Raw genomic sequence first — 21,905 nt, forward strand, 5'->3', positions numbered from 1 at the left:
TGCTGTGTTTTTGCACTGTTATTCACAAGTGAAATCAGTTTGCAGTTTTTCCCCCCCTACTCCTAAATGTAATGTATTAAAGCAGGTTTCCATGACAACACAGGAGTCAGGATTTACATTTGGTTTCCTGCTTTAATGTAACAAAAAACTGCTAGATTGAGTGAGATTGTCCCGGAGGGACCTGCTAAAGGAAGACCCCAGCAGGGTGGTGGTGGGCCTCCCTTAGCCCTCCTTGATGGACAACAAAAGTAGAGTATTTGGTGTTTATATTCATGAACGATGAAAAGATCTCTCTCATTACATCATGCCTTCAAAGTATGGTGTGCTTAAATATCAGACCAAAGCCAATCTGAGAAAAACAAAGCCAAACAAAAAGTCCCAAATGGTTTTTCAAAACTTTTAATTTTGACATGATGTCAGACTTCCAGAAAAGCTGCACGAATAGTGCAATCAATCCTTTTAACACAGATTTACCAATTTTATCACACTTTCTATCACATCTGCTTTGTTCCATCTCTGTCTCATTTTTGTTTTCTGAACCATTTGAGAGTAAGTTGCAGATATTATACTCCTTAACCCCTACATACTTCATTCAGTGTGTATTTCCTAAAGCCAGGGACATTCTGTTACATCACTTCAGTACAATGATCAAAATTAATATTGATACAATACCATTGTCAAATTGACACACCCTTTTCAGTCTTCCCCAATTGCTCCAGTAATATCTTTTATTACAGAAGAAAATCCAAGAGCAACTTTGATCATTTAGTTAAGCCAGCTTTCTCCTCCATGAAATTACTATTATTCCTTTCTTTTATTATTGACAAGCGTCCTGCAGAGATACTTGCAGACCGCGGAGATACTCTGTTACTTTTCAGACTTCCAACCATCACTTAGCATTCGTGATGGCTCTGGCCAGAACCAATTATTTTGGAGATTAGCAAATGGTGATTTTCTACTTCCATTCCATTGATTTTAATAAAAGGCAGAGGTTGACTTTCAACTTTTAGATGATTGTATTTTTTGGGGGGGGGCACGGTGGTTTACAAAAGAAACAATGAGTTTTCTTCGGGAAGTGGGTGTGTCTTCATTTCCATCCAGCAAGTCACAACTACAATGATTCTCTTGACTTTATACCCAACATGGAAGTCTTGTGTCCTGAAAGATTTCCAGAGGGCATCACGTCCCCTGGAATTTCAGCAAATGCCACTGGCCTGGAATTGTTGGTGGCTTTTGGGGGCCCCTGTGGATCAGAGGGAAGCGCCCCAAAGAAGGGGAACAACATTGATCAGACCCACAATTCTTGGTACTCTGGGACTGCAGTTGCCTCTCGTCTGTTCTCCGTGGGTCCATTCTTGCCCCATTGTCCACAGTGAGATATTATTGGAAAGAAAATCTGATTGTGTTAACCTTTTGGTGTAAACCCTCTAATGCATTCCCGTTGCTTTCAGGATAAAGGTGGTGGTGGGGACAGCCCTTCACATGGCATATCAAGATTCTACCCTTTCTAGCTCGGCTTCCCCTCTTTTCTTTCTGTGCTCCAGCTACAATGCCTGATTCAGTTGTGAGAACACCGGCTTGTCCTCCTCTGGGCCTTTGCACATGCTGTTCCCTCTACCTGGAACACTTCCCTGCTGCTTCCCTGGGCTGGCTCCTCCTCATCCTCAGATTTCAGTTCAAAAATCACTTCTTCGGAGGATCCTTCAGTGTCTCCCCACCCCACCTTATAACACATCTGATGTATAATTAATGGCCTTCTCCCCCACTGGATTGTGAGGTCTACAAGGAAATGGATGGTGTGTTTATTTTGCTCCCTGCAAATCCCCATTACTTACTGCATGTTGATTCTTCCATTCAACAAATATTTATGAAGCAATGGATATGTCAGGCACCGGGTATAAAATAGTGAACAAGACAGACAAGATTTCTGCCTTCCCGGGGAGGGGCGAAGACACACAAGAACTCAGAATTTCAGGTAAGGATACTGGCATGCGGTCAAGAACAGGGAGGGGAACAAAGGGAGGAAGGGATGGGGAGCGTTTGCAAAGTGTGGTCAGGGAAGGCTCATTGGAACAGAGAGGTGAAGCCAGACTCTGGAGGGATGGGAAGGCAGGAATAGGTTTGAGTTAAAAGGACAGTGGGCCCAGCTCCTGGCAAATTAATATTTGTTTTAGTAGATGAGAGAAAGAACGAATGCCCTCAGACAAGAGTTGTGCTGGGTGCTTTGTCATACTTTATTTCTCCTGCGACTCCCCAAATCTGACCTGCAGTTAGTGGTTACATGCATCATACAGGTGAGGCTGATCCAGAGAGAGGACTCTGGGTCTGCAGTATTGAAAACTGCGTGTGTCCACTTGTGTCATATCCAAGGTCTCCAGCGCCTGGTTTGCACTTTGGCTAGGTTCTGCACATTCTCCAAGGGGTCATTTCTCCAACTTGAACCACAGACCGCGCGGAGGGGCCCAGGCTACCAGTACATTGAGCGCACGGGGCGCGCGTGCACGTGGCTGTCCCCAGGGGCCTGGCGCTGGGCGGGGGAGCAGTCGGGGTAGGACAGGGCGCCCGCGCGCTCGAGGACCAGACTCGCTGGCGGGACTGGGACGAGGGGGAGGCGAGCGCAACATTTAAGGGAGTAATAAAAAACCGAGTAACCTAGATAAACAATATTTTAATGCAATATTTAAAAAAAATCAAAATGAATTTTCCAAAGTCCCATTATGAACAAAATAGCTAAACGTTAAACACAGGATCCGTCTCGCTGGGTCGGGCATCTGGGGCGCCCCCAGACTCTGAGACGGGAGTCACGGGGCTGGAAGGGGCGCTCCGGCTGGGCAGGGATCTGTGGCGCCCCCTCGCCTAGGGCGCGTCGGGGGCCTCCAGCGCGGGGCCCAGGATAGGGACTCTGGCGGGTGGGGCGGGGCGGCGCCTCCCCCCTGCCGGTCCTCCCTCTACCCGTCTCGGGCCTCTCCCGGGCGCCGAGTCCCTTCCGAATCCGGATCCGCGCCGCCTTTTCCCGCGGCCCGCACGGGGCCCAGCTGACGGGCCGCGTTGTTTACGGGCCGAGCAGCCCTCGCTCCCGCCGCCCGCTCGCCACCCGCCTGCCCAGGTGCCCGCCCGCCTGTCCGCGCGTCCGTTTGTCCGCGCGTCCGTTTGTTCGCGCGTCCGAAGATCTGAGCCCCCGAGCGCTCGGGGCCGAGAGCCGGGAGGCAGGGGCGCAGCGCGGGGCTCGGGGCCCTGAGATCGCGGGACGGGGCCCGGGCCGCGGTGGCCCGGAGTCGGGGCCGCCTCCACCGGGCCGCGCTGCCGGATTTGCAGCGGCGGAGGCCGCGCACCCCTCCTGGGGCTGTTTCAAGGACCCTCCCGGGCGGAGGCTGCGGCCCCTGGGCCGCCCGCGTGGAAGAGAAGGACGCGCGGCCCCCAGCGCCTCTCGGGCGGCTGCTTTGGAGCATGCACCCCTCGGGCCGGCGCCGCGCGCTCTGATCCATCCGGACCCCGCGCTCCCGTAGCCATGGGCGCCGGGGGCGGGCGGGGGGCGGCGGCCGTGTCGCTGCTGGTGGCCGTTGCCGCGCTGCTGCTGGGCGCCGCGGGCCACCTGTACCCTGGAGAGGGTGAGTCTGGGGGTCCGGGAGTGGGCGGGGACCAGCGCGGTGGGGAGGGGACCCTTTGCCAGAATGGAACCCCTGCTGTGGACTGAGAGCCCTCCTCCGTGGGAGGGCGGGTGGCCGGGACTGTAGCTCCAGCCTCGCGGGGGGCGGGAAGCCGCTGACCTTGGCCTTTGCCCGCCTGGGCTCGCGGCTCCACGCTCCGCGTGCGGGCTCCGGGCTGGAGGAACCTTGCCCCAGTGCTCGCCCCTTCGCGGGCGCCTCCCCCGAGCGCTCCTCGGACCTGTGCCTGGACCTCTCCGAGCCCAACTGGCTCCGGAGACGGGCCACGCGTCCTGAGTCTCCTCCGAGAAGTGGGGTTATTGGACACTCTCGGACAGCCAAATTCCCGGGGCACAGACGGTTTGGAGCCAGAGTCGTGGGTGACGGACTGGGGAGGGGGTCCCTTGGGGGTCCCTGCTGGTAGGTGACGCTGCCCGGGGCGGGGAACTGTAGAATCCACGCCCCCCCCCCCTCTTTCTCGTATCTAGACCCATGGCTACCCCGACTTAAGGTCCATGTTTACACTCTTGGGTTCTGTTTCCAGATATCCGGAGGCAAACTCTAGCGCCTTGGCAACAGCGCAGCTGTAGTAGCAGAAGTAGTGTCGGCTTTAATGATTATTGTAGTTAGTGTCACCAAATGCCACGGGCTGGTCAGTCTTATCTCTCTGGACCTTTTTTTTTTTTTTTTTTTTGAGATTTTTTTGATGTGGACCATTTTGAAGTCTGTATTGAATTTGTTACAATGTTGCTTCTGTTTCACGTTTTGCTTTTTTGGTCGCTAGGCATGTGGGATCTTAGCTCCCCGACCAGGGATCGAACCCGCAGCCCCTGCATTGGAAGGGGTAGTCTTAACCAGTGGACCGCCAGGGAAGTCCCTCTCTCTGGACCTTTTTTTTTTTTATTTTAAATTTATTTATTTATTTTATTTATTTATTTTGGCTGTGTTGGGTCTTCGTTGCTGCGCGCGGGCTTTCTCTAATTGCGGCAAGCGGGGGCTACTCTTCATTGCAGTGCGCTGGCCTCTCATTGCGGTGGTTTCTCTTGCTGCAGAGCACGGGCTCTAGGCGCGTGGGCTTCAGTAGTTGCAGCATGTGGGCTCAGTAGTTGTGGCTCACGGGCTTAGTTGCTCCGCAGCATGTGGGATCTTCCGGGACCAGGGATCGAACCCGTGTTCCCTGCACTGGCAGGCGGATTCTCAACCACTGCGCCACCAGGGAAGCCCCTTCTCTCTGGACCTTTGCGGAGGCCTCTCGAGGCTGATACCGTTGTTGGTCCATTTCGTAGGGAGTAAAGTGAGGCTCGGGAAGGACACATAACTCACTTGCCCCAAAGTCAGTGCCAGAGGGAAGAACGAACCTCTCCAGTGGTGCCAGGGCCCAAGGCTCTGGACTGCTGCCCACGGCCCATGTCCCCCTAATAACCTCCCTCCTCTGCCCTTTTACCTGTCAGCTCCGGGAGGTCTCTAACCTGTGGTCATTCCAGCCCCCAAAGCCTCCCTCCTGAGTGTCCCTGGGCTGGCAGCTACCAGAGGCAAATCCCAGCATCCTTCTTGGGCTTGACAGCAGGTCTTCCTGGCTGCAGGTCAAGGACGGAAGAATCGTTTAAGAGAATATAGCTGTGGTTTCCCACCATGATGCCTGAGGCCCTGCTTTCAAAATATCTGTTGGGTTACTTCTTCAGATCTCGCCATAAAAGGAGATCAGTCATGATGAGGAAGGGGTTCAAGGAGGGAAGAAACCGAAGCTCCTGAGTTCCCTGACGGTGAGCGAGGGGCGTGAGAAAGCACACGCAGGCTCTGGAGTTGCCAAACCGGGTTTGCTGAGCACCTTTGCCAGTTAGGCAATGTCTCCAAGCACCCTGGTATACAGTGGGTGCTCCGTGAAGGAAGGGTGGCAGTTGGTTTAGGGTCTTGTTAAAAAGGTCCGAGACCAGTTGTTAGGCTTTGCCTGTGTGTGTCCGTGCTCACCCCTGTATGTTTCCTTGCTCCTCTGTTCCTGGTAGCTTTGGTAATTAATGGTGGATTTGTGCCCGGGCTTTCAGGGGTCCGTAGGTGGATTTTCCGCTTCTTACTTGTTTAGTTTCCACAAGGGCAGAGGTTTATGTTTCTTTGGTTCACTGCTACCTTTCCAGAGCCTAGAGCAGTCCCTGGCACCTAGTAGGTATTTGATAAATATTTGTTCTAGATTCAACTCCTATCCCAGGAGTCCAAGTCACAGCTGCTTTATTCTCCAGATAACTCCTAACTAACGAGAATATAAGCAACCGCTCAGCGGGCGCTGTTCTATACACTTTGCATAGGTCATCTCAGTTAATCCTTACCGCAATGCTCTGAGGTAAGGTTTATTGTCCTTTTGGAAGGTGAGGAACTTTGACGAGATGGCAGAGCTGAGATTAGAACCCCAGTCTGTTAATAAAAGGTTTCTGAATAAAAGGTTCTTTGGAGTCTGAGCCTCCCCACCCCAACCCCTGTGGTAAAGGTTAACAAAATACTACTGAATAGATGACGTGTGATGCCCTTTGGAGGTTTGGGGAGGGGCGTGAAACTTCACAGATGGCTTATCTCCAACAGCAACCAATATGGCATTCTGGCTGGGGTGAGGGTGGGGTAGAGGGAGATCAATGGGATTTTTAAGGACTGAGGACTCAGAGATGTCACATGGTATGTGCCATCCCACTTCATCCCCCCTTGGAGTCTCTGTGGCTTGGCTGAACTGAAAGCAATGGCTTTCCCCTCCATTTCTCCTCGGGTCGATCCACTCTGGCCCGAGATGACCCAAAGTCAGAGGATGAAGGCGAAGTGAGATTAATGACAGTGAAAACCCACAGAGTTTTGGCGGGGGTAGGGGGGTGGGCAGTGAGTTGGTTAGGTGAGGTGTGAGATGTTGCTTTCAGATCCCATCGGATGTTTCTCCTGTGTGTTCTCTTGTGTGCTCCGGGACCCTTAGAGCAGAACTTCCACTCGCCGGGTCACCTCCCCGGGGTTCTTCCCAGTCTTTGCTTCCCCCCTGGTGACCCACCCCTTGCCCCTGCCCCACTTACTCATAGAGGTCATTGGGGTGAGCCCCCTGGAGTCCCCACCTCACTCCACTCCATCGTTGACTTCCTTTCTTTTTTGATTAGAGGAGAACCTCTCGACTTCTGTGCTCTCGACTTATGCGGTTGGATAGGTCTTCGTTGCAGGGGGCTGTCCTGTGTATTTTAAGATGTTGAGCACCGTCCCTCACCTCTAGACGCCAGTAGCAATTCCCCTCTCCAAGTCGTGACCACCAAGTGTCTCCAGACATTGCCAGCTGTCCTGAGTTGAGAATTACTGCATTTGGGGAGATAACTTTTTCCTTCTCTAGGACACTTACCCACCTGGGTCCCCTGCTTTCTCCCCTCTGTTTGTTCAGGGATCTCCATCCACCCAGGAGCCTTTCTCTTTTCAGCCTATAAACGCTCAATACTCCCCTGGGCCCCATTACTCACCACTTACCTCTCACCTTCCCCTGCCAAGCCTCCCCCCCAATGGGTCCTCACCGCCCTTGCTCTCTCACCTTTTCACCCACTGCTCTGCCCACGGCATCTGGCTTGTGTCTCCATCGCTTTGCCCATGGCACTAGAGAAGGTCATCCCTCACCTCCCAATTGTAGCCTCACCCCAGTTGACTTCTCTGGGTTTTGCCTCCCACTGGAAGGCACGGTGTCCTGGTGAGTTTTCACCTGTGTCTGACTTCTCCCATCCTCTCTCTTCCTTTCCTCTGTTCCTTTCCTGGACTAAGATATTAGCCCCTTCTTCATAGAGGGCCATTCCCTACTCTTGACTCTCTCTGTCTCACTCAGTTTTTAATTTATATGTGGTCAAAGTCTTTATCTAGAACAGGGGCCAAATCCTGCCCACCCACGCCAGTTTTTTTGTAAATAAAGTTTTATTGGCACGCAGCCATGCCCATTCGTTCATGTATCATGTGTGGCTGCTTTTGTGCTCTAAAGGCAGAGTTGAAAAGTTGTGATCGCGTGGCTCCCAACAATATTTACACCTAGGCCCTTTCCAAAGTTTGCCAACTCCTGATTTAGAACAAACTCCTTGAGGATCATGATGACATATGCCTCATAGCTTGTGTGGTCCCCGATACAACTTTGAATGAATCAAGTTAAATGAAACGCCCAGGGATGTTGTGTTTTCCCCTTTACAGAGCAAGCTGTAGTAAAGAAATTTATACCATTTGCTGTGCTGAATGTATGGGTTCCGATGGTGAGAAAATAACAGTGATGTTCCCTCCTTGTGTGTGTGTTTGTGTGTGTGTGTGTGATCTTTGGATGTATTTGTTTAAACAGCCTTCTTGGCATTGAATCCTCATTCCGTGCTCTTGGCCCTGTCTCCAGTACCAAAAGAAAGTGGTATCCGCTATGAGATGTTCTCTTGAGACCCCCCTTTATGTTAATTTCTATTAAGGAACACATCGGGGTGGCTTGGTTTATGTTTTGCAACTTAAAAACCGTATTTATGGGACTTCCCTGGTGGTCCAGTGGTTCAGACTTCCCCTTCCAATGCAGGGCATGCGGGTTCGATCCCTGGTAGGGGAGCTAAGGTCCCACATGCCTCGCGGCCAAAAAACCAAAACATAAAACAGAAGCAATATTGTAAAAAATTCAGTGAAGCCTTTAAAAATGGTCCACGTCAAAAAAAATCTTTAAAAAGCCGTATTTATGATTTTCAAATTAAAATAATAACAGGTAGTGCATTCTCATTGCAAAAAAAATTATGAAAGTATAGAGAGGAAAAAACCAGAGTCCCCCTTTGTCCCTAAAACCATTGCATTTCTGTCCTGGGAAATGACTACACTATCAGTTTGGTGTGTATCTTTATTTATTTATTAAAAAAAAATTTTTTTTAACATAAGTGTACTGGCCAGTGAATTTTTTTTCCTTTTTTTTTTTAAAGTTTATTTTTTCTTGTGTGACTTTTTAAAAAAATAAATTTGTTTATTTTTATTTTATTTATTTTTGGCTGTGTTGGGTCTTTGTTGCTGTGCACGGGCTTTCTCTAGTTGCGGCCAGCGGGGGCTAGTCTTTGTCGCATTGCGTGGGCCTCTCATTGCGGTGGCTTCTCTTGTTGCGGAGCACGGGCTCCAGGCACGTGAGCTTCAGTAGTTGTGGCACGTGGGCTCAGTAGTTGTGGCTCTCGGGCTCTAGAGCGCAGGCTCAGTAGTTGTGGCGCACGGGCTTAGTTGCTCCGTGGCATGTGGGATCTTCCCAGACCAGGGCTCGAACCCTTGTCCCCTGTATTGGCAGGCGGATTCTTAACCACTGCGCCAACCAGGGAAGCCCGGTGTGTATCTTTAAACATTTTTATTTTTAAAATGGTCATACAGTAAAACTGACTTTTTTGGGGGGGGCACAGTTTTTGCATTTTAGCCCCTGCATAGAGTTGTGTGGCTGTCCCCACAGTCAGGATACAGAAGTGTCCCATCCATCATCACCCAGACTCCTTCCGGCCATCCCTTTATCGTTATGCCATCCCTACCTCGAACCCCTGGCAATACTGATCCTTCTCCATCCCTATAGTTTTCGCTAGACTTTAAAAAGTATCTCATGTTTGTCTTTCTCTTTCTGACTTACTTCGCTAAGTATGACAATCCGTAGACCCATCCATATCACTGCAAATGGCATTATTTTGTTCTTTTTTATGGCTGAGTAATATTCCATTGTATATATGTACAACATCTTCTTTATTCATTCCTCTGTCGATGGGCATTTAGGTTGCTTCCACGTCCTGGCTATTGTAAATAGTGTTGCAATGAACATTGGGGTACATGTATCTTTTCAAATTATGGTTTTCTCTGGATATGTGCCCAGGAGTGGTATTGCTGGATCATATGGTAGCTCTAGTTTTAGTTTTCTAAGAAACCTCCATACTGTTCTCCATAGTGGCTGCACCAATTTACATTCCCACCAACAGTGTAGGAGGATTCCTTTTTCTCCGTACCCTCTCCAGCATTTATTGTTTGTAGATTTTTTGATGATGGCCATTCTAAGTGGTGTGAGGTGATACCTGTAAAAAAATGGTACAAATGAACCTATTTACAAAACAGAAATAGAGTCCCCGATGCAGAAAACAAACTTATGGTTACCAAGGGGGAAGGAGGGGAGCGATAAATTGGGAAATTGGGATTGACATATACACACTACCATATATAAAATAGATAGCTAAGAATAACTTCCCGTATAGCACAGGGAACTCTACTCAATACTCTGTAATGACCTGTATGGGAACAGAATCTAAAAAAGAGTGGATATATGTATATGTATAACCAATTCACTTTGCTGTACAGCAGAAATTAACACAACACTGTAAATCAACTATACCCCAATAAAAATTAACTTAAAATATTTTTGAAAGTATCTTATAATTGGATCAATATTCTTAAAATTGAAAACCTAAGTACTCATAAGATTCTCATTATTCCTGGATTCCATATTTGTGAATTACCCTATTCACTAAAATTTATTTGTAACTCCAAAATAAATAGCGCTTTAATGGTTATTCCTGGACATGCACCAAGTGGCAAAAAATTGGAATCATCTGACATGCATGTTCCAGCTCAGATCAAACAAGGTGACATCTTGCCTTCCTGTTGCATCTCTCCTCTTGTGAATTCATAAATCCCCAAGGATTAAAACAAATGTCCTTTAAAAATTTTTTTTTAATTGAAGTATAGTTGGTTTACAATTTTGTGTTAGTTTTTGGTGTACGGCAAAGTAATTCAGTTATACATATGTGTATATATCCTTTTTCAGATTCTTTTCCATTATAGATTATTGCAAGATATTGAGTATAGTTCCCTGAGCTATACAGTAGGTCCCTGTTGTTTATGTATTTTATATATAGTAGTGTGTATCTGTTAATCCCAAACTCTTAATTTATCCCACCCCCTTCCCTTTGGTAATCATAACTTTGTTTTTGATGTCTGTGAGTCTGTTTCTGTTTTGTATATAAGTTCATTTGTATCATTTTTTAAAATTCCACATATAAGTGATATCACATGATATTTGTCTTTCTCTATCTGACTTACTTCACTTAGTATGATAATCTCTAGGTGCATCCGTGTTGCTGCAAATGGCATTATTTCATTCTTTTTTTTTTTTTATGGCTGAGTAATATATTCCATTGTGTATAAGCACCACATGTTCTTTATCCATTCATCTGTCAATGAACATTTAGGTTGTTTCCATTTAGGTTGTCTTGGCTACTGTAAATAGTGCTGCAATGAACATTGGGGTGCATTTATCTTTTTGAATCAGAGTTTTCTCCAGGTATATGCCCAGGAGTAGGATTGCTGGATCATATGGTAGTTCTATTTTTAGTTTTTTAAGGAACCTCCACACTGTTCTCCATAGTGGCTGCACCAATTTACATTCCCACCAACAGTGTAGGAAGGTTCCCCAAATATGTCCTTTTTTGTGGTGTATTTAGTGCCATGTTTTTCACACTTACTTGTGCTTTTTGTTGGTGATTTTGTTGTTTACCATGGTCCGCGTGCATAGTTCTGAAGTGCTGTCTAGGGTCCTAAGTACTAGAAGGCTGTGATGTACCTTCCGGAGAAGATACATTTGCTGGATAAGCTTTGCTCAGGCGTGAACTATATAGTGATTAGTGAATCAACAATGTATATTAAATAAGGTGTTTTTAAACAGAAACACACATACAACAAGGTTAGGGTATTGATGGGTTTGCAAATTAGTGTTCTTGAGAACATTGTAGAAAATAGCTTCCATAAACAAAGAGAATCTGCTGTAGGTGGTTTCCTATCACTGAGGTTTAAAATTTGTGAAATTGGGTTTGTCAGCGTCCGTGTAGAATCCTTTTTGAATGCATACGCCCTTTTTGTCATACTTTCATCGGGGCACAAATCCTTGGTTTACCTCTCGGAAACTTCATAAGATGGCACAAAACCCCCGGCCTGTGTCTTGAGGAGGGGTCCCCCGTGTTCTGCTGACCCTGGTGCCAGGGAGTGCCCCAGTGGCTTTCAGGGGTTTTAGAAACATATTTTTGTTTCTGGCAGAGCAAGATTTGCTGTTCTGTGTTGCCCAGTGCAGACTGGATATGAGTTCCAGTGGGAGTTCACGGCAGGCTGATGAGGAATAAAATTTGATTTCAAATCTGAGTTTTTCTTTCAGTTCCTTAAGAGTGTGGTGTCCCATCAGGTTTATAGGTTAGCTTCTGTTTTGTGTTCAGGAAGAGCAGCCTGTTAGCGGGAGATTCTTGCTTCTCTCCTGTGCCTTTGTGGTAATGTGGAAAACGTAGGTACTTTCCAAAAACTGTGCTTGTTAACAGTGCGGAAAAAGGTAGTGGTTGGACACAAAGGGATAGAGGGCAGGGCTCCACCTGTTTTCTGATGGCCTTTCTCTGATTTCTTGTTGCTAATCTGTTTTCAAAGATGTATCCTGTTTCCTTACAGAAGATCAGAAAAGGGATGACTTCTCACTGAGGTGTTCCTTCCTAATTATATCCAGTCACGTTGTATCGAGGACATCTGCTACTTTTTTGTTCTTGCAAGACTTCTCTTGGTTTTTCTTTCTGGTGTCTTCTGTGGACACTCTCCATCCTTATTTGTGTACACGAGGAGGTAGGACTCCTGAAATGTCATGGAAGCCCCTTATAATCTTGTGGTTTGATGTGTGAGGTCCTTGGGGTTACAGAACTATGGAACTGACTGGAGGAATTAGCCTAGATGTTCCAGAGCTTTCAGACAGGCTTGTAGAAGGTGTTGGTGTCAGGATGACTATGGGTCTTTGGTCCTCTCTCTGGTTCCCTGGCCTTAAATATTGTGCTCGCCAGAGGCACGCCTTGCTTCCATCCTTTTCTCCTCCTGGTTTTATCACCTACTGTCATCCCTTCAGCCAGCATCCGCCCCTTTTCCCAAGCTCCAGATCCACATCTTCCCAGTGCCCACTGGACCCACATCTGGGAGCATACCAAAGCCCCTACAGACTCCACATGCCCCAAACTGAGCCTGTTGTCCTTGCCACCCTCAACTGGTCCTATCTGGTCCTCTCCAGGTTCACTAAGAGAAGACCCTCACTTCTTCCCCCTCTCCTCCACCTCCCTGGGGACCAAGTCCCATTGATGCTAATTCCTTGTACCCACCCCCATAATAGGCCCCCTAGGCCATGCCATAGAGGTGGTTCCAGAGTGCCTCGTCCAGTACCTTCTCTTCCCTGCTGCCAGAGAGATTTTTCTACTTCCTGCTTTGGTCGTTCTATGGCTGCCAGCTCGGTCCGTTCCCCTGGCAGTGGAGCCTGGCCTCAGCTGTGTGGTGTGCAATCTCACTTCGCCAAGCTCATGACTGCAGTTCCTTGGGGTTCCCTCTTCTTCATGTGCTTGCATTTGCTTCCTGTGCCCCAAGCACCCTTCTTCCCCCTGTTCACCCATGGATGCCTGCTTCCTCCTTACGGAACTGGGTCAGAGGCCTCCTTCGTCCCCTCTCTGGCTTCATCACCCACCCCATTCTCCTTCCCTTTCAGTACAGACCGGGTATATCTGTCTGGGTCCCCATAGACATTGGTCTGCACATTGGAGGTGCATTCTAGTGAAACATTGACTGCATCGGAAATGAAACCATACTCTAAGTATGGGTTGGAGAAGGAATTGATACATGTTTGTCCAAAGCAGGAAGCAAAGTCTAGCCCAGAGGGGGCAGGTCCTGGAGAGCATAGAATGGCTTGAAGTTAGGAGCAAAAGGTTTGGCTGAAAAAGAACTGCTATGGTCTGAATGGCCACCTCCCTCCTCCCCATTCATGGGTTGAAACCTTAACCCCCAACGTGACTGTATTTGGAGAGAGAGCTTTTAGAAGGTAATTAAGGTTAAACGAGGTCATAAGAGGACGGCCCTAAACTGATAGGACTGATGACCGTAAAAGAAGAAGGAGACAGAGAAAGATCTCTCCCTTTCTGCACGCATGCACCAAGGAAAGACCATGTGAGGACACAGTGAGAAGTCGGCCGTCTGCAAGCCAGGAAGAGAGCTCTCACCAGAAATTGACCATGCTAGCTACCTTGATCTTGGACTTCCAGCCTCAGAGCTGTGAGAAATAAATGTCTGTTGTTTAACCCCGCCAGTCTATGGCATCTGGTTATTGGAGCCCAAGCTGACCAAGACAAGAACTGAGGTCAGAAGGGGCTCTGAAACACAGCATCTAGGAACTCAGGTAGAATAAATGGGTGTGGGTCTAGCTTTCTTCGAAATTGAAATTCGTGGGGGCCGGTCCACCGTGCTTATGCGGTTCCCTCTAACAACAATCAACAGCCCCAGGGAAGGCATCCGATGGCATTGATCCTGGGGCAAAGTGCTCAGAGGAATGGGTTGGGCAGAAGAATGGGAGCTGGAAAGAGCCCCTGCTGGAGAGGTGGCCCAGGTTGGGTAGACGGTACGTCTGTCCTACTTGAGGCCTTACCATATCCTTGGGGACCTTGTTTAAAATGCAGATTCTTGGGCCTGGCTCCCAGAGATATTGATTCATTTGGTCTAGAGCTGGGCCTAGGGATCTGCATTTTAACATACACCTGCCCCCCCCCACCCCCCCCCGCCCCAGGTGATTCTGATGCTGTTGGTCTACAGAGCACACTTTGAGGAACCCTGTGTGATGGCTAAGGGCACAGGTGCTGGTGCCCTGGGGACCTATGTGATGGACTGAATTGTGTCCCCCCCCCCCACCCTCCCGCCAAATTAACGTGTTGAAGTCCTAACCCTAACACCTCAGAATGTGACCATCTTTGGAGATAGTGTCTTTAGAGAGGTAATCAAGGTAAAAATGAGATAATTAGGGTGGTCTCTAATAAGACTGATGTCCTTATAAGAGGAGATTAGGACACAGACACACACTGAGGGAAGATCACGTGGGGACACAGGGAGAAGACGGCCGTCTACAAGCCAAGGAGAGAGGCCTTAGAAGGAATCAATTCTGCTGACACCTTGATCTTAGACTTCTAGCCTCCAGAATTGGGAGAAAATAAATGTATCTTGTTTAAGCCACCTGGTCTGTGGTCCTTTGTTAGGGTGGCCCCAGTAGACTAATATACTGGGTTTAAATCCCAACTCTGTCTCCTCCTTGCTTTGTGACCTTGAGGAGGACATGTTCCTCTCTGAGCCTCAATTTCTTTCCTCTTCTAGAAAATCTATCTGGGCGACAGTTTGCCTGTTGCCTGCACCCTCGGGGTATTTACTGCCCTTCCGTTTCCAGCAGTTTCCAGCAGAATCCATCTCACACACTCCGGCTGAAGTCAATTTTTATTTTTTATTTTTGGCCGCAACCCATGGCATGTGGGATCTTATTTCCCCGACCAAGGATCGAACCCGTGCCCCCTGCATTGGGAGCGCAGAGTCTTAAACACTGAACCGCCAGGGGATTTCTTGGCTGAAGTCAATTTTTTTTTTTTTTTTAAAGTATTTGTTTATTTATTTATTTATTATTATGGCTGTGTTGGGTCTTCGTTTCTGTGCGAGGGCTTTCTCTAGTTGCGGCAAGCAGGGGCCACTCTTCATCGCGGTGCGCGGGCCTCTCACTATCGCGGCCACTCTTGTTGCAGAGCACAGGCTCCAGACGCGCAGGCTCAGTAATTGCGGCTCACGGGCCCGGTTGCTCCGTGGCACGTGGGATCTTCCCAGACCAGGGCTCGAACCCGTGTCGCCTGCATTGGCAGGCGGATTCTCAACCACTGCGCCACCAGGGAAGCCCCTGAAGTCAATTTTAAGAGCCAGTCTTGCAGGCAGGCGGAGAATCTTAAGGGTAGCTGGTACCTTGGTGTGCTCAAGTTCTAATTTATGAAGGGAATAAATCTGGGAATTGGTTCCATGTGTCTTAGAGTGGAGAACTAATATGTACACGTGGCCAGACCCCAGTTCTCTTCTGTTCTTCATACCTTTCGTCATGCGACCATCATCATTTACAGGTGAGGAAACTGAGGCACACAGAGATTGAGTTTATGGCTCAGGATTATGCAGCTGGCAGGTGCCCATGCTGGAGTGGGAAGCCAGATCTGTTGGGTTTCTAGCATGCCCTGAAACTGCTGTGGGTGATGGCCTGACACCTGAACCCAAGGCTTGTTGGCCAGGATGCCTGAATTTTGGAAGAAGCCGTGTTAAGACAGGAAGGAATGCTGGGAGGAACGTGTGGCCCCAGATAGGTCACCAGGGAGCGTTTGAAGAATGTCGAGACTAAGGAATGAGTACGTTCAGGCTTGAAAGCAGAAAGTATAACTCTTAGCATTGTAAAGGAGTTTCAGAATCTTCTAGATACCTCTCTCCCAGATCCTTAGTACCTCTTTGCTGTTTTCATGATAGAGAGAAAACCAGGGGAGAGGAGACACTTTCCAAGATGGCTCTCATGTCAGTCTTCTCTCCTTCTGGAAAATTCTTAGATTCTGCTGGCCGAGGGGGAACTTCTAGACCAGCACTGTCCAACAGAACGGTCTGCTTTGATGGAAATGGTCTATAGCTGTGCCATCCAATATGGCAGCTACTACCCACATGGCGCTCTTGAAATGGTGGCCAGGGCCACTAAATTTTTACTTTTATTTAACTTTAATTCTTTTAAATGTAAAAACTGTAACTGTAAAGTCTTATTTAACATCAGTTGATTGAAATGTCAAAAAAATCACTGCTTGATTCTGTTATTGAACAACTCTTTTGCTTGGAACAACTTGGGGATACAAAGAACCTACCTTTTCAGGGATTCATTTTGTGAAATCTGCATATACGGATTGAGTATTTCCGATCAAAATTAAGCATCTGAATTGAGACCTGGTGCAAGTGTATAAAACACGTGGCATTTGGGAGGCATAGTGTGAAAAAAAATCCCATAGATTTTTTTTTTTTTTTTGGTATTGCTTACATGCTGAAGTGAAGTTTTGGGCTACATTGGGTTAAATTAAGAATATTTAGTTTCACCGTTTCTTTTTTACCTTTATAGAGAAAATTTTAAATTCTGTGTGGCTCGCATCATGTTTCTATTGGATAAGGCTGCTCTAGGCCCTACACACCCTTGTGACCTACAGCGACAAGCTACAGCTCTTGACCTTCCAATGAAGTAGGCAGAACTTATTGCACTATCTGTGTAGGTTTTAATCCTGGTGTTACCTCCTCCGAGAAGCCCTCCTTGATTGTCCTGGACTTAGTCAAATAGCTCATTTTCATGATCTCTTCTAGCCCCTGAAGCTGTCCTTGAATAACTGAGATATCCTCCTCAGTTATACTTTCAGTTGATTTGGGTAGTTAATAGCAACTAGTAGTCTGTGAGATCCAGGGCAGCCTCTGTCTTATTCCTTTTTTTTTTTTTAACATCTTTATTGGAGTATAATTGCTTTACAATGTTGTGTTAGTTTCTGCTGTATAACAAACTGAATCAGCTCTATGTATACATGTATCTCCCTATCCTGTTGTCCTATCCTGCTTGTCCTATTTCTTGAAGCACTTCCAGCCCTTGGAACAGCAGAAACAGGTCCTCAGCAGATAGTTGCTGAAGGAGTGAACAAAGGAAACTGTCTTTAACAAGCTTCCTCCAGGTTGTCACTGCATGAACATTATTTCGTTGTTTCCTTATTTAAGTCAGATTCACCTGCTTCTTAATTTGGTATTTTTTTTTTTTTTGGTATGTTTTTAAAGAACAAAGACGGAGAAACTGTAACATAGTTCAAGCATAAACTTTGCATTTAATTGCTGGGTGGACATCATAGCATTACCCCTTAAAACTCAGCCTGTGTGAGTTTGATTTGCTCGTCACAAAAATGGGCATGGACCACATTTCGTTTATCCACCTCCTCTGGGATTATTTTGAGAATTCATCAAGAGAATGTGTCTGCCAGAACATGGCCAAGTGCTTTACATGGTAATTGTTATTAGCGGTCACCAGGACCCCCGCCCCCCCCCCCCCCCCCCGCGATTGTCATGGTCCTTCCCTACCTGTGTGTAGAGTGGTGATTAACCAGGTGTCACTTACTAAGGACCTGAAGCATCTTTCAGTTCCCACCCAGAGGTATTAAAAGCCAGTACAAGGTCTGACATCTATTGCTGGCACCATCTCTAACATCCTCTGGGTATTTTCTGTTCATGCAGTAAATTGCTCTGTTGTCTTAGACTAATAGAGACACATACAGCTTTCATGAGTTGAGTTAGAGTCATTGGAGATTAAAAAAAAAAAAAGCAGTTCTTTGTTGTCCCCTACAGTTATAGTCGTTTAATTTTTTAATAACGTTATTGAGATCTAATTCAATACCATACAATTCACCCATTTAAAGTTTAAATTTAGTGGTTCTTAGTACATTAGTACATTCGCAGAGTTGGGCAACCATCACTACAATCAATTTTAGAACATTTTCATCACCCCCCAAAGAAATCACATACTCTTTAGCTGTCACTCCTCATTTCCCCCTCTCCAAGCCCCTTGAAACCACTAATCTACTTTCTATGGATTTGCCTATTCTGGACATTTCATGTAAATGGAATCATGCCACACGTGGTCTTTTGTGACTGGCTTCTTTCACTGAGCCTGATGTTTTCAAGGTTCATCCCTGTTGTAGCAGGTGTCAATGCTTCTCCCCTGTTATTGCTGAATTATCTTCCTTTGCATGGACATGCCACATTTTGTTTATTCATTTGTCAGTTCATGGACATTTGGCTTGTTTCTACTTTTTGGCTATCATGAATAATGATGCTATGGGCATTTGCACACACATTTCTGTGTGGACCTATGTTTTCCTTTCTCTTGGGTATCTACCTGGGAGTGAAGTTGCTGGGTTATATGGTAACTCTCTGTTTAACCTTTTGAGGGACTGCTAGTCTATTTTCCACAACAGCAGCTGTACCATTTTCCATTCCCACCAGTAATGTATGAGGGTTCTGATTTCTCCACGTCCTCGTCAACACTTGTAATTGTCTGTCTTTTTAATTTTAGCCATCCTGGTAGGAGTGAAGTGGTATCATTGTGGTTTGGATTTACATTTCCTGGATGTCCAACAGCTGGTTAATCTTTGAATGTATATTCATATCTGATTTTGGTTCTGACACAACTTGGGGAGGATGGTGGGCTGGTGTTCTTTGTACCTGTATCAATTTCACAATTTCATGTGTGTGTGTGTGTGTGTGTGTGTGTAAAACATAGAGTGTGAGGCTCAGGCTTGAGAAGCCCAGACCTGTGGCTGAGTCTAAGCTGTATACTGCCAGATATAATACAGGACACCAAGTTAAATTTGAATTTAACATAAATGATGAGTAATTTTTAAGGATAAGTATGTCTCAAACATTGCATGGGATATACTTATCCTAAAATGTACTTGCTGCTCATCTGAAATTCAAAGTTAACTGGGCGTCCTGCATTTTTATTTGCTAAATCTGGCAACCCTGAATGTTACTGGTGGGTCGTATGTCCTTGGCTGATTGGCTTTGCCTCCTAGAGATCCAGTTTTCCCTCCTGTGGGGTGCGGATAAAACTTGTTGGGAGGTGTCAGTGGCGTGGTACCTGTCCAGACCTCTGTATGTAGATGCTGTTGATGTGACTGAAGCTGGGAGCCTCAGCCTTGGGTGGCATGAGTGTGTGGGGCTGGAACTGCCATCCTGGTCCCGTTGAAGCTGCCTTCTAATTTCTGAGTGAGTGAGTGTATGTGTGTGTGTTTGTGTTTTGGCAAGGAGAGGCTGTCTAAAGAATTCAGTTCTACTGAATGTTAACTCCAATATAAGGAACACAGGAGGAGGGAAAGATCCAAATAAGTATATGGAGGAAAGGAAGTCAGAGAAGGCTTCCTGGAGGAGGTGGCATTTGAACTGGATCTTGAAGGATGATGAGCTGCATTTCGAAATAGGGAGCTAAGGTATAAAGGACTTTGACAGTCAAAGGGACTAGGGCTACCCTGTTCAGTCCAGTAGCCACTAGCTACATGTGTCTATTTCTGTTTACACTATCTAAAGTAAAATCAAATATTCAGTTCCTCAGTCTTATATCAGTCACATTTCAAGTGCTAGACAGCCACAAATGGCCGGTGGCTTCCATAGTGGCCAGTGCATATATAGAACATCTCTATCACTGCAGAAGTTCTGTTGGACTTTGTTGGACTAAGGCAAGGGTCACCAAACTACCATCCCGGGGGAAACACCAACCCACAGCCTGCTTTTATAATAAAGTTTTATTGGAACACAGCCATATCCACTCATTGTCTCTGGCTGCTTTTGAGCTATAATGGCGGAGTGGAGTAGTCTAAACAGAGACTGACTGCAAAGCTGAATATATTTACTATCTGAGCCCTTATAGAAAATATTTGCCCACCCTGGTCTAGGGGAATGAAGGCACAGAGCCTAGAGGTTACACCGTGATATGTTTGGGAGAAATAAACAATAACAAAATAGCTGAAATTAATTGAGCACTTACTGTGTGCCAGCCACTGCTTGGGTGCCTGCATTATTTCACTCATTCCTCTTCATAGGTCATGTTATAGGGAAGGCTTGGAAGGCCCCCTTGGAATTGGAGAGTAGTGGGCAGGCCTGTTTCACGTGGTGCAGGGGATGGAGGGGCAGAACCTTGAGGGCCGCGAGAGGAAAGTGCAGGGTCATGGGGAGACATAGAGGGTGTCAGAGCAAGGGAGGGGCCACCTGCAGGAGAATGGGTGTGCAGGGTGTTTGTGCAGGGGAGATCAGACTCTCTGGGAAGCCCTTGCCACACCCAGGTAAAAGGTAATTAGACCTTGGCTGCCTGCCAGGAGGGCGGGTTGGGAAGGAGTGTTAGGAAAGCGGGAGAACTGACAAAACAAAGTCAGCTCTCCTTGCCCCATTTCTTTTTTTCTTTTTTTCTTTTTTTAATATTTATTTATTTACTTATGGCTGTGTTGGGTCTTCGTTTCTGTGCGAGGGCTTTCTCTAGTTGCGGCGAGCGGGGGCCACTCTTCATCGCGGTGCGCGGGCCTCTCACTATCGCAGCCTCTCTTGTTGCGGAGCACAGGCTCCAGACGCGCAGGCTCAGTAACTGTGGCTCACGGGCCCAGTTGCTTCGCGGCATGTGGGATCTTCCCAGACCAGGGCTCGAACCCGTGTCCCCTCCATTGGCAGGCAGAGTCTCAACCACTGCGCCACCAGGGAAGCCCCACCCTTGCCCCATTTCTGATGTGGGCACCTTTATCCCCATACATCCATTTCCTGAAGATCTTCCACGCCGACTCACTGGGGACGGCTCCCCTTTCTCCTTCCACACCTGCTGCATTACTCAATCCCCTGTAATCCCAATGTCTTCATTGCATCATATTTGATGCGATGCTTTTAAGGCTTCTGATGGGTACTGCCAAAGGAATTATTATTATTATGATTTGCCTTTCAGGAGTAATTACTTAGGCACAGACACCTTACAGAGAAAGCCACTGAACCGGGCTGGCTGTAGAATTTACAGGGTCCAGTTCAGAATGAAACCTTGGGACCCTTCACTCAAAAATAATTAAGGATTTCAAGACGGAAGACCGTTAAGCCAAGGGCAGGGCCCTTCTGAGCGGGCGTGGGACCCAGGTCACATGCCCACGTGGCTGGCCCTGCCACTAATTCTTATGAACCATCCGTGGGGTGTTTGTTCACCTGTCTTGCTCTCTGCTTGTTTGCCCTTCTAGTGTGCCCCGGCATGGATATCCGGAATAACCTCACCCGGCTGCACGAGCTGGCCAACTGCTCGGTCATCGAAGGACATTTGCAGATCCTATTGATGTTCAAAACGAGACCTGAGGACTTCCGAGACCTCAGTTTCCCCAAGCTCATCATGATCACTGATTACTTGCTGCTCTTCCGGGTCTACGGGCTGGAGAGCCTGAAGGACCTGTTCCCCAACCTCACGGTCATCCGGGGCTCCCGCCTCTTCTTTAACTACGCGCTGGTCATCTTCGAGATGGTTCACCTGAAGGAGCTTGGCCTCTACAACTTGATGAACATCACCCGGGGCTCCGTCCGCATCGAGAAGAACAATGAACTCTGCTACCTGGCCACTATCGACTGGTCTCGCATCCTGGATTCCGTGGAGGATAATTACATCGTGCTGAACAAAGACGACAATGAGGAGTGTGGGGACATTTGTCCAGGCACCGCGAAGGGCAAGACCAACTGCCCTGCCACCGTCATCAACGGGCAATTTGTGGAGCGGTGTTGGACGCACAGCCACTGCCAGAAAGGTACGTTGAGGTTCTCGGGGGTTCTAAGCCATTTCTCGTGGCTTGTTCATTAGAAAGAAGCTGGAGACATTCACTAGCTCAGGTGGTGGCA

The 21,905-nt window shown here is 47.5% G+C and overlaps 1 protein-coding gene across 3 annotated transcripts in view; it reads left to right on the top strand.

Annotated features, from left to right (window-relative positions):
* The first annotated feature begins 2,957 nt into the window (after positions 1-2,957).
* The window catches only part of INSR (insulin receptor), a 134,970-nt gene continuing 116,022 nt past the window's right edge, over positions 2,958-21,905 (top strand). For 2 of the 3 annotated variants that reach the window (XM_082379800.1, XM_082379802.1), the window contains exons 1-2: positions 2,960-3,608; positions 21,263-21,814. In XM_082379800.1, coding sequence (XP_082235926.1) covers positions 3,509-3,608; positions 21,263-21,814 — 652 coding nt within the window. In that variant the 5' untranslated portion in view covers positions 2,960-3,508. Of the gene's footprint in view, positions 3,609-21,262; positions 21,815-21,905 lie in introns of all 3 variants that reach the window. The other variant, XM_082379801.1, reaches the window with a different exon arrangement.

This window comes from Balaenoptera borealis, assembly GCF_965194805.1.
Source record: "Balaenoptera borealis genome assembly, chromosome: 2".
NCBI lineage: Eukaryota > Metazoa > Chordata > Mammalia > Artiodactyla > Balaenopteridae > Balaenoptera > Balaenoptera borealis.